Source organism: Teleopsis dalmanni, chromosome 1 (genome assembly GCF_002237135.1).
Source record: "Teleopsis dalmanni isolate 2A chromosome 1, ASM223713v2, whole genome shotgun sequence".
Lineage (NCBI taxonomy): Eukaryota > Metazoa > Arthropoda > Insecta > Diptera > Diopsidae > Teleopsis > Teleopsis dalmanni.
Window position 1 is genome coordinate 74,285,852 of NC_051846.1, and position 13,499 is coordinate 74,299,350.

The 13,499-nt window shown below is 24.1% G+C and overlaps 1 protein-coding gene across 2 annotated transcripts; it reads left to right on the forward strand.

The window, feature by feature from the left end:
• The first annotated feature begins 4,385 nt into the window (after positions 1-4,385).
• Positions 4,386-9,391, forward strand: LOC119668595 (1-acylglycerol-3-phosphate O-acyltransferase Pnpla3). 2 transcript variants are annotated; one of them, XM_038078160.1, is made up of 7 exons: positions 4,386-5,068; positions 5,146-5,312; positions 7,471-7,579; positions 7,645-7,733; positions 7,799-7,910; positions 7,969-8,116; positions 9,060-9,391. In XM_038078160.1, exons 1-7 carry the CDS (start codon positions 4,391-4,393, stop codon positions 9,356-9,358), a joined length of 1,602 nt encoding a protein of 533 aa, XP_037934088.1. In that variant the 5' UTR covers positions 4,386-4,390; the 3' UTR covers positions 9,359-9,391. The 2 variants fall into 2 exon arrangements, with proteins under 2 accessions (XP_037934088.1, XP_037934097.1); XM_038078169.1 differs by lacking the exon at positions 9,060-9,391 and adding an exon at positions 8,304-8,471.
• The last annotated feature ends 4,108 nt before the right edge of the window (positions 9,392-13,499 follow it).

Here is a 13,499-nt window from a genome sequence, read left to right on the forward strand (position 1 = left end):
CTTTGAAGACATCTTGCCTAATTCCGTTATAAGTGAATAGGCAGTTGATAAGTACCAAAGTCTGAGTCTGGCGAGACTATCATAGTAACACAGAATATGTTTTGCTGTTTTCTCTTCTTCTAAAAATTTTTTGTATATAAGTATGTGTTTAAGTTAGGTTAGATTAGGTTATATCGGATCCATTAAGGCCTATTGGCTGACCCATTGTAAGTATGTGTTTATACATACTATGTGTTCAAAACATAATGTTTTATTTCATTAGTTCGCTGAATATGACTATTCAATATTATCAAAAATTTTTTTAATATATAATTGAAAAATAATAATTCATGTTTTAATCAACTGAGCTATTAGCCCGGCTCTCTAGATTTTAAGTTATATAATTACTGTTGTGTATTATAACTTATTAATATATTTCTCTAAGCATAAAATTTCTATAATTTTAAATTTATTTAATTTTATTGTGTTATTTGATTTACAAAGATCTAAAGATCAATTTTTTTTAATAATATTTTAATAATTTTAATCATAGATTTTTAAAACTTGTGCTAATCTAAATAGTTTGGTTGATTACAATTTCCTGTTGCAAATTTTTATATTGATTACACAAAGAAAAAATAGTCACGCCATCTATTTAGTTATAGTATTTTTCACATAAAAATTTGTAAAATTAAAATCTGATATCTCGAGAATTCAGAAAAATAGTGTGGTTAGAGAAGTTGTTTTGAATAGTCGGATTTATCAAAATCCCTTGTCAAATCGTCACACCAATAAACAATTTTTTAACAATATTATTATTATTATTATAGTTTTTTTTTATTTTTATTTTTTTTTTCTATACTTTTTGAAGAATTTTTTTCGAAAATATCTATATTTTTACTTAACATTTTTTTAAATAAAGCTAAGAAATAAATATATATTACACTCTAATTAAAATAATGGCTGCAAAAATAAATTTGCTTTGCAAATTAATATAAAAGTTCTACAAACTATAATTTACTTTGTTTTGATAATTATAATTAAATATTTTTATTTTATTAATATATGCATACATGTGTGTATGAAGTAAATATCAAAAGTGCTTGTAACAATTTTCTCATTACAAAATAAAAAATTATGTCGTATTTATTAACATTTTTACAAATTGCTATAGAATTATATTTGCGAGAATACTGAACCTTGGACCCATAACTCGTGGGAACACTCATCCATTATCATACAATTAAAACAATTTAAAAAAATTTTTATCTAATAAGAAAACATATTTACTTTTAAATTTTTATACATATTTACATACCATATCATTATATTTATATAAATATATTTTATTGCTGTAGAAACTATAAAAGCATTGAGTTGTTTTTAAAAGGTTTTTTTGCGACCCCCTAAAGGTTTCCGATAAAACTATTGTACTTGATAATTCTTAGTGCAGTCAAGTTCCCTGTTTTTTACATTTGTAATTCCATAACAAAAACTAGACCATAAAAAATAATAGTTCATATCTAATCTTTGAATGTTCTAGAACTATTTACAAAATTTGCTATGTATTTGATATATGTATATATTTAAGTATATAAGCATGACCAAATATTGTTTTAAATTTTTAAATGGGTTTTTTCTCATTTTTTTTTTTTAAATTTAATGAACTTTGGCAAAAGTGTATGCTGTCATAAATTTATAGCGCGTGTACAGTTAATATTTTTTTTATCAAAACCCCTTTGAAGAGAAAACCCATTGATTGCATTATCAAAATGAAGTCAGAAACTGATGATCCGATCTACATATATACTTATATACAATACTTATCAAAATTTATTTCAGTGTAGATAAATAAATATGTAGTCATTATTAAAAACTTTTTTTAATTTAAATTCTATTTACCTTTTATATTCTTTTTTTATGAACTTGTTTAATATATATTTTCTACATTAAAAAAGTAATTTTTAATGTATTTTATCTAACTACTAGATCTCGTTTTATGTAATTATATCTGCATTTATAAACTTTTAAATATGAATTTCCATGAAATGATGAATACAGAATAAATTTAATTTTTTCAATGTTCAAACTATTCAATAAATACAGATATCCGAATTTACATCTAAAATTTCGAAATATTTGTATAATCATTTTGCATTAAATTAATATTAATACTGTTTTTACTAAATTAACAATAAATAAGTTGTGGATCTCAAAACTGGGGCCCCTTATATTACTATAGATAGTTAGATTGGAAACTAGTCATCATGTCACTGCATTCTTTGAGGATTATTGACAAACCCACTTTAGTTTCATAGGCAAGTAGCAGTAAAAATGTCATTATGTCCTGTCCTTTGGAGAAATGATGTCTAATTCCGTTATAAGTGTATATGCAGTTGATAAGTACCGAAATCTTAGTCTGGCGGTACAGAATGACACAGACTGTGTGCTGCTATTTCCTCTTCTTCGTAACAAAGTCTGCAGCTATTATCTCTTGAAATACCTAGGTTCGATAAATGCTTTTTGACTTCGCTATATCCAGTTAGAAACCCTGTTACAACTCGGATGCCTTTTCTGTTCAGCATTCAACATATTACTATAAATCTGTATTCTGTATTCTGTAAAATCGTAAAACTTTTCTTAAGCCGACAATATCTAGCATTGTCGATTCCTCGAAATAGAAATCTGTAAAGTAATTAATTTTTTGACTGGAGAATGGCGATAGTAACATAACAAATTTTCGAATTTTTCTTTCACAGTCTAATCCTAACAACTTGAGTAAAAGTCTCTTTTTGTGGAACACAAACTAGCACTTATTTATCAAACAGTGACTTTACTCCTTTTAAAATTTGGAAAATGTTTATACTTTTCTGGTAGGTTTGTTGAAATAGAATGTATTATTATTAATAGTTTAAATTATGTTATAAAACATAGCCTTATACTACAGTAAATAATTATATAAATACATAATGTATATAATATATTGAGATCCAGAACGTTATATATTCTACATACGCTGTTAGAATTGTTATAGTGCTTTGCGTTATTTATTTGGTATTTTTTATTTTTATATAAAATATTGTTATATAAAATATTGTTATATAATATTGTTTATATAATCTGTCTCCACTCTTTATCTAAGCAATGTCAAAATCTACCCTTTCATATGCTAAAACTAATGAATCCCTTTCCTATTCTCTTAATCTGAAGTACTTTATGTATTAAAAGTAGAATATACCACGTATTTCCTTCGAACAACTTAAAATTTGTTATTATAGAACTAAACTTAAAGGTAATTAGTGCGAATATTCATATATATATATATATATAACATATATATGACAGGTGATAATGAAATTGTTTTTATGACCTGTGACTTATGGTATATATGACGTTATATTTGTTAGTGAATATAGTTGGAATTCACTTTTCTTATCATATATAGGAAGTGTGTAGAAATACTTGAAGCGCATAAAATGCTCACCTTATCAGCATAGTTTTTACCCTCCTCTACAAATTGATTAACTATATTTTTGTTTTTAATAATGAAAACGACCACACATGAGGTATATGTGTATTTTTTTTTTATTCATAAATACGTCAATTTAAGAGGTTTTATAATGAAAACGTCCTTGATGTGCATATTAGTATTTGATAATTATTGAATTATGAATAATAAATTTGCGTATTTTAGTTTAAAGTAGAAAGTCAAGTACAATTTTAATAATACAATAAAATTTCCAACTATTGTATATTATGATCTCATGATCGCTATAATATTTGTACATTTATTATAGGCTTATAGGAGACTCCATAAAAATTCAAATCGGAAGATATTTTTTAAATAATCAGCAAAAATTTTATTACTAAATACATTTAAATAAATATTTTTATTTTTCCATAAAAATTGCAATATAAACTATTTACTTTGTTTTCCTTATTAAAAATCATTCATCTCTAATTATATATATTATCGCCTGATTTAGGTATTTTCGTTGCTATTACAAATTTAAATTGATGTCATTATTTTTGTATTGATTTCAAATATAAGCTAAAAAATTGTTATTACAAAGGCTGTTTTTTTTACTTTTATTAAAAATACTGATTACAACGTAAGTACGTCATACGGAATTCGATAAGAAATGTTATAGATGAGGGATTTATTATTTACAGCAAGGTAATTGACCTAGAAACAGAACTAAAAACTAGTAAATGAACCCATATTTTTTTACTCATAGTTTTCAACTATATTTATCAATCAATAAACAACTTTGCTATAAAAAATGTGAATGTGACCTACACATTCCATATGTGATTAATTTTTATTTATTATAATAGTTATAAAATATTTTTACATAAATAGATTTATTTATATATTAAAAAAAAAATTTTTTTTTTGTTTACAGGTAGCATGACTTCCGACTTTTTCCGTGTTGTTAATGAAGCCCGTCGCCATTCTTTAGGTCCATTCAGTCCATCTTTTAATATACAAACATGTCTATTCGAAGGTCTGCAAAAACACTTGCCCGAAGATGCACATAAACGTGTGAGCGGTCGTTTACATATATCACTAACACGCGTACATGATGGCAAGAACGTTATAGTATCAGATTTCAATTCCCGTGATGAATTGCTTCAAGCTCTACTATGTGCCTGTTTCATACCTGGTTTCTCTGGCATATTGCCACCACGCTTCCGTGGTGTACGCTATATGGATGGTGCATTCTCTGATAATCTGCCTATACTAGACGAGAATACTATCACTGTTAGCCCATTCTGTGGAGAGAGTGACATATGTCCACGTGATCAGAGTTCACAATTATTCCATCTTAATTGGGCCAATACAAGCATAGAAATTTCACGTCAAAATATTAATCGTTTCGTGCGCATCTTATTTCCACCACGTCCAGAATTTCTATCGAAATTTTGTCAACAGGGATTTGACGATGCAATGCAATTTTTACATCGCAATAATTTAATCAATTGCCGTCGTTGTGTTGCCGTCCAATCCACATTTGTTGTATCCGAGACTGTATCACATCCACAAGACTTTGATCCCGACTGCAGAGAATGCAAAAAACACAGAACTGTGAGTATTTCAATATTTAAATTTATTTATATTTTTCAGAGAAAATTATTAAAAATATTTCAATTATTATTTTGCAGGATGCATTAAGCTCTAATATGCCTCAAACCGTGCTCGATGTTATACAGGACTACATTGAACAAGCTAACAAGGGGTTAGCAAATTGGCTCTTCAAACATCGTGGAATTAAATTATTGTCACTGCCAGCAACAGTACCTATGGATTTCTTTTTAGCAACAGTTTCAAAGTAAGTTAATTTAAAAAGTTTATAGGCTTTAAAACAACAATTTTGAGAAGCATGGTTTAATGAACAACTAATAAATAAATTGTTATGTATATTTAATAAATTCTTTTAAAGTTATTACTTGCTTATACTAATGCTTATATTATAAATAACATTAAAAATATTATTGAAAAGAATTATATAAATTTATTTTAATTATAAAAATAAATTTATTAATTATAAATTGAATCATTTAGAATCATCTAGTATCATCTAGAATATATGCAATCATTTAATATTTTATATTAGTTTTTGCAATAGAAGATGTTTTGGGCACAATTGATAATATCTAACAGTTGAGCCCTAAGAGAGATTTTGAAAATAGAGAACATATTCAAAAAGTATAGAAATATCTATTTCTATCTATTGATAATATCTGTTTAACAGTTGAGACTTGTTATAAGAGAGATTTTGAAAATAGATATATAACTTCTGTTAATTGTTTTTTTTGCTGCATTAGTCTCTCATTCTTCAGATCTTCAGATTTTCACATCAAGTCTTGACATAATACAATATGAAACTAGTGCAGTTTTGCTTCTACATCTCCTATGTTTTACATACTGGACTCATGTGCAGCAACTAGTATCTTCAATTTATTTTTTGTGGTGCCAACTTATCCTTATCCTTTCGTAGACAAACAATATTTGATTTGTCTGTGGTCCCAATTCTAAAACAAAAACAAAAACTATAGCACAGTTATTGTTGTTATAACCCTCTGGAATCTAATTGTAAAATCCCTTTGAGGGATGGTAAACGACATTTGGGCGTAGTGGTTGACGAGTGACACCGCGACGTAGACCTGGCCTTTTTTGGAATTGCGACAAAGTATAGTATAACGCAGTGTTTTATCGTCTGTGATGAGTGGCGTCGTTGCAAAAACCCTGAGCTTAAAATAAAAATTTTAATTAAATTTAATGTACATTACATTTATTACTATTGTTTCTTCGTCTATATTCATGCTTCTTAAAATTTTTTCATCGTGTATCATTTATTGTATATAAATTATTTGTAGTTAATATCATTATTATCATTCTGCTTTTTATTTTTTATTTTTTAGAACCTTGAAGCAATTGCCAAAGCCATTTGGAAAAACTTTTGCAAGCGCCTAAACATTGATATTATATAGTTTATAAATTAATTTTTAAATACGTAATTAAATTTAATTTACTATAAAACTGGGTCACAAATATAAATAAGTTTACGAGCATAAGCATTAATTTAAAAATATCTCAATTTTTGTATGTGCTAAGAAAATTAAGACTAAATTAAAACTAAAATATAAAAATATTGTAAGAATCAAATAAATTAAGAAAGAATAGATAGTAAATTTTTTTAATTAAGTTTAACTGTTTAGTATTAATTTTAACAACGAATTTGTATTTTAAATTGTATTTTTTATTTTTATTTTTTTTTAATTTCAAATAAATAAATGATTTATATAAAAAAGAATTAAGATTTTTATTTCAAATATTTTTTTTAGTCTGGTTTGCAAATGTTTCTTCAAATATCAATTGGCAATAAATACTAAAAGCTTCTTCAAAACAAAAATTATTTTTTTTAAGTTTATTAATTTATTTTTTATATTTAATTTTATTTTTTATTCTTTATAATTTATTTTTATTTTATTTGTTATTTTATTATTTTTTCAAATTTTCTATTTTTATTATCATTTAATTTTTTTTATTATTTTTATAAATCTTTTATCTTTCTATTATTTAAATCTTTTGTTTGTTTTATTATTTAAAACTTTTATTTTTTTTATTATTTAAATCTTATGTTTTTTTAATATTTAAATATTTTTTTTTTCATTATATAAATTTTGCATATTTTTTATTTATTATTATTTTTTAATATTTTTTTATAATAAATTTACGTAACAAATTTAGTTACGTAAATAAAAAAAAACTAAAAAATATAATTTCCTTAATTATTTTTATTTTATTTACATTTTTATTCGCTTAACATTATGTTGCTATAATTTAATTGTAATTTATTGAAAATTTTTATTTGCTACTGATTATATACATTTTAAGTTTTAATGGATATAATTTATTTACAACTACGCTCAAATGTTCATATAATAGTATTAATTTTTTTTATTTTATTTTATTATTTACTTTAGAATTTCATCTTTGACGCCAAAATTAACAAAACAGATGCGTATATTGGTTGAAGAATTACTACAGCAATTAAATAATACAATACAAGCTCGAGTTTTTAACAAATTTACGGTAATTATATATTATAAATATATATAGAAATTATATATTAAATGTATTTTTTTTATGATTTACAGATTTGTGATCCACCTCATTTTGATACTACTGGTCTTTTACATTCCAGCCGACTTTATGGTCCACGAGTATCTATATTAGTAGATGAATAGTAAGTTTATAACTTAAATTAAATATTTTTCAATGCTTATTAATATTTCTATAACATTATTCCAGTGGTGCACCTCCACTTGAAACAGATGTGGATAATTACGAACATGTATTAAAAGTTACTACTCACAACGATGCGCTATACGCTTATTATTACACAGATGCACAAACTAATAAAGTAATTAAAAAAATGCTTAAATAAATCTAGTTTAATTAATAGTTTTTTTAAATTAAAGGTAAAAGTCACAGAAATATTTGATATGACTGAACATGATGAACTTGCAACTGATATGCAAGTATATGAAGGTTCTTGCGAAGATCTTCCAAATCCACATCAGCATCATCATAATGCCGTTGTCAGTGAATGGAATGGTGTAGAATCTGGTAGGTGCACAATAATAAAAATAATATAATATAATAATATATATAATATGTGATAATATATACTGTATACAATAAGTATTTTTTATCTAAAATTTAATTAATTTCTACTTTTATTAGCTTTATATAGTTCCTCTTACACGTCTCTCTGATTTCACAAATAAGTGAACATAATTTTTTTCTTTTCCAGTACAAATAATACCCTCAGCACCAGAATATCATGAAGATATCTTTTGATATCTAAAATATAAATTGAAACCCTCTTCGCTTTTTTAACTGCACATACAACTACTATTAGAAACACACAAATATATTAATAAATTTAATTTCAAAACATTTCACACACACAAATACAAAAAAGAAGCTAAATTTTGCAAAAATTAAATATAAAAAATAAATTTAAAATTTTTAAGGTAAATTGGCACATAAATTGGCATTTTTTATTTAAATTTGTTATTTAATTAAATTATTTTGTTTTAAATATAATACCGTCTGTAGCTCAATTGAAATATATATATTTTTTTCATTGCATATAAATTTAATAGAATAATGTAGATTACTAACTTATATATATTACTTTTTTTATATTTTAAAATAATAATAATTTTCCATTGTAGTTTTTTATTTTGTAGATGTCCTCAAATGTATATTTTTATATCACTTTTTTTGTTTTATTTTAAGTTTGGTGAAAAAAATATAATCTTATTTATTATTTTGTTTTATTTTTTTAATTTTTTTGTTTTGTTTTATAGTTTTAATTTTTTTTTTTTTGTTTAAATATATTTGTTTTAAAAGTTTTTATTACTTTTATTTTGATGATTCAGAAATTGTAATTCTAAGTTCCTTGTATATATTACCTTAAACATAATATTGTACATATAATTTCATAATTTTCAATAAAATAAATTTGATTTAATTAATAATTATTCTTTATTTTCCTTTGTAGATTTCTTTATTGATCAACAAACCGGATCTGCAGTACCAATAATAAATACTGAATTTAATAATGTCACAACACATTTTTCTGGAAACATTTATGAATTAAATGAACATATGGGACAAAATGTTGTAGATACTGGTATTTTTAATGATCAAAGAGAAACTAACATAGTATTTCCCCAAACCCCTGCCATTACACCTATGGCACTTTCATGCAGTAATGAATCCATACCATCAAACTCTCTAGCCGATACATTGAGAATAACGTATCAAAACTCTACGGATTTATGTATTGATATTGAATAATTAAATTAATTTTTAGATATATAAGTTAGGAAAATAAATACTATTATTAAATTTTAAATATTATATATATCATAAGTAATGTCTTAAGTATGTATAAAAATTAAATATATAGTTATTATTAATAAATAAAAAATTAAACCAAATATAATAAAAACCAAAAAGAAATTGAAATTTGAAATTTCAGAGAAAAAAAAATAGAAAAAAATAATATATACAAACACTAAAAACTTATTATGTATGCAAAAAAAAAATATTTTTAAATGCTTAAAAAAATATTTTCAGTTATTAAGCCTAAGTATCTATTTATTTATATATTAATATTAAAAACATCCTATCCAATAAATTTATGTATTTGCCATTATTATTTATATTTGAAACTCATTTTATGTTAAGTAGTATAGTATCATATATAAGAAACATATGTACCTAACTGCTGGCATATATATATGTATGTATATGTATATTCAAATATATTATTGTGTAATGTATGAATTACAAGTTAAACATAAAAGTGTGATTTTAATATATAGAAATATTTAAATTTTTATGTGTACTTTTATATAATTTAGTAATAAAGATAAATAAAAATATTGCACCTTGTTTTTATTTTAAAAAAAGTGAAATTTATATATATATATAAAATAAAAATATAAATTTTTAAATTACACTACTTTGCAGATAATAATTTCCAAAGACGAAACCTATATTTTATATAGTAAAATTTTCCATAGAATTCAATAATTATAATTTTTTCTGGAGTACCGTTTCATGTTATTTGCGACAAACATAATTTTTTTATTAATCAATTCATATGCGATGGCAATCATTTTACCTATTTGAAAATTTTATTCACAAAAACTGATATTAAAGCATTTGATATTAAAACGTAAACTATATAATATATATAATAATACATAATATATATAAAATAAAATAAATATATAAAAATAAAATAATGTGCAGTTATCTATACTTGCATTTTTCCCTATTGGATGTTATGTAGAAAAATAATAGTTTTGGCGCTAATAAGCATTTTGGAATAAGTTCAAACGTTAGGTTAGTATAAGATTTAGAATAGAAAATTAAATAAATTAGATTGTTCGACAAGAAATTATCTTTTTTAAGGCTGCTGAATGCAAATTTTAAGATATTTTTCTGCACCCTGCATTTTAATAAAAGATTTGATCATTAAAAATTTTCAGATTTGTTTTTACCATCGATAATTTGCGAAGTGTCTAATTCGCATCGAAATTCTTCCATGATAAAGCGTGGAAGAATTTTGACAACATATCCTTTGTAGTGGATATCGAGGTTTAAAATATTTTCGAGTTGTACTAATATATGCAGTCGTTAGCTGATGTGTGATTATCAAAGGTTTTTTGAAAGTTCTACTTACGTGTTCACATTATGCAAATCTATTCAAAAGTTCTTAAGTGCTTATTGTTTCTGTTGCAACTCAGTTCATCAACTAATTGTCGAGTTGAGTTTTGACTATTTTAATCAAGCAGTTTTCTATCTTGTGAGTGGTGAAATACAAGCTCAGGGTATTTGCAACAATAACGCCCGGTTTTCGAACAGTTAACATGTTGCACATTTCCCCTTAATTCCTTCTAATCTCATTTAAACTTGTTGAGTATTTCGGTTTCATCATTGCGAACACTATTATTCGAAAAAATTTACATCGTTATACATAGTATAGCTATTTATTATTTGTTTAATATATTTCTTGTGTTAATGTAGAGAGATATAAAATTACAGAACAACACTTTTCAAAGAAATTTAGCTGAGTCTATTAAAAACAATTTCCTGTGCGTCGATTTAGAATTTTGCATATACGTGCAATTTTTGATCTACGTGAAGACCGTTACCGAAACCAACTCAAATTTTGTGCCTGCTCTAAGTGCTAAATTTTCAATTCACATTTAGATTCACTGTCTACATAGCAGGGACTTTATTAAAGGTTCTACATAGTTGCAAACTTATAAGGTTTTCTACGATAATGCAATAGATCGAAAAATCTATTTGTATTTTTGAAACTAAATTATAATTAAAATAGATTATAAACTAAACCTAATTAAATAACATATCAAATAACATGAACAAATTATTAGAGCGTCATGTTTCATTTATTTTATATATCATATTTTTTATCGCACATTTATTTTGTATTGTATAATATATTTAAACAAAAATAAAATATTTAGTTTTACAACACTCAAGAATACTTCAAAAAGAAAATTAAATTACCCTCAACATTAAAATTTCCCATAGCACTCAGCTGATAACAAAAAAAATTTGTCAAAGTTTGCTGCACGCTGCTAGCTTTTAAAACAAAGTTTCACCCTTTAAAGTAAATAAATTGCATATATTTTATTTTCATAAATATATAAATTTCTTTTATTTCTGTAATTGAAAATTAGGCAACATGTTTCGTTTACCACCCAAAATTGATCCCGCTGAAGAAAGGAAACGTGTACGAGCAGATGTACGAAATAATTTAATATTTTTTGGTATTTTAGTTGGTGCTATTAGAATTGGTAAGTTAATCATGCATTTATTCTAAAATAAAATCAGTTTATTATTCAAATGATATAATTAATATCAATTATTTATGTAAAAATTTCATATAAGTTTTATTTATGTAATCAATAAAATGTGTTTTTTGTTTTTGTTGTTTCAGCTCCATTTCTTTTAAGTCGGCTAAACAGTCAATAGCCGGTCGAAGTCAATAATTAATACGGTTTAATTGTGAAAATAACTATTACAACTAATCATATTTACATTTATTTTCAAATGTTAAACAATTTAACTACCAAAATGTCTTCGGTTTAGTTTTAAGGTACTAAAGTTAATAAAGTTTAAATTAAAATAATTTTTTTTTGTGGAAGCTGAAGAGTTACGTAGCTTACGTTGAAAGGTAGTCTTGGAGAGTTTAGACAATAAATTTGAATTGATCTGAATTTAATACTTTGTAAAAACAAAAATGTTTTAAAACATATTTCTTTATTTCTATTTTATTTTGTGAAATTTATATTCCATTTATAAATAAATTACATAGTAGTTTTAAGCGCCACTTCGCGGTTTAAATAAATCTTTTGAAATATATGAAACATATCTTAATAGAGTAACTAATAAGAAACAATCACTGAATTAATTGATAAATTTTTAAAATATAATTTTTGACTTTCATAATTTGTAAAAATACTGTTACTAAATTCTTATAAACTTATGAGAATTATAAATTAAAATATATAAATACAATTTAATAAAAGATATGCTTTGGAATAGGTGGAATATAATTTAAAGAAAATTTACGTAGACGATATAAAAAATTATACGAAGACTGATGTGTAAAATATTCACATATATCGTGCTATAGTCACGAAACGATTTCAAATAAGATTATTACTATATTTACTTTAAGCATATGTAATATTAGTGTCTTTCTTTCTCAGTTTATAGTTCATTTCCATAATTACTCTCTATCTGTAAGCTTGAAAATTTTATCAAATTTATTAAGGGTATCACATATTTTCTCGTTATTTGCAGAACATTTCAATATTTATTTAAAAGTAAATTATTAACCTACGCACTGACATTTTTAAAATAGAAACAGACTAACGAAATAATTATATAAAATATATAAATGCAAATAATCACTATTTCCCGCTTTGATCAAGCTTTTTACACTTTCAGTTTTCGCACCAACGTTTTAAACTTAAAGAAACCGCTTTCAGAGCCAATCGATTAATTGAGTTACACAAAACAGAGAAAGTATGAATAAAAATTCCAAAAAGGCTTTTGAACCAAACTATTAATCAAGTCTTAATATTCAAACAATTATTATACATATTAATGACTAAAAATTGCTTCAGCACTTGAATTTAAAATTTTTAAAAATGTTGAATTCTTCGATATGTGCAATAAACGGTTTATGTGTATGCAGTGACCGTAAAACGATTAATTTTGAAATTATTTTCAATAAGGTTTGCGACAACACATGTCAGGAATAGCTTTCAAAAAATACATACAAATTTTTCTTATTTATGAGATATAAAGGCTCTTCATGACCTTATTTCAAGATACTATATGTGTTTAATGTGTTAAACTTTCTCGACGTTTAGCATACTATATTATAATT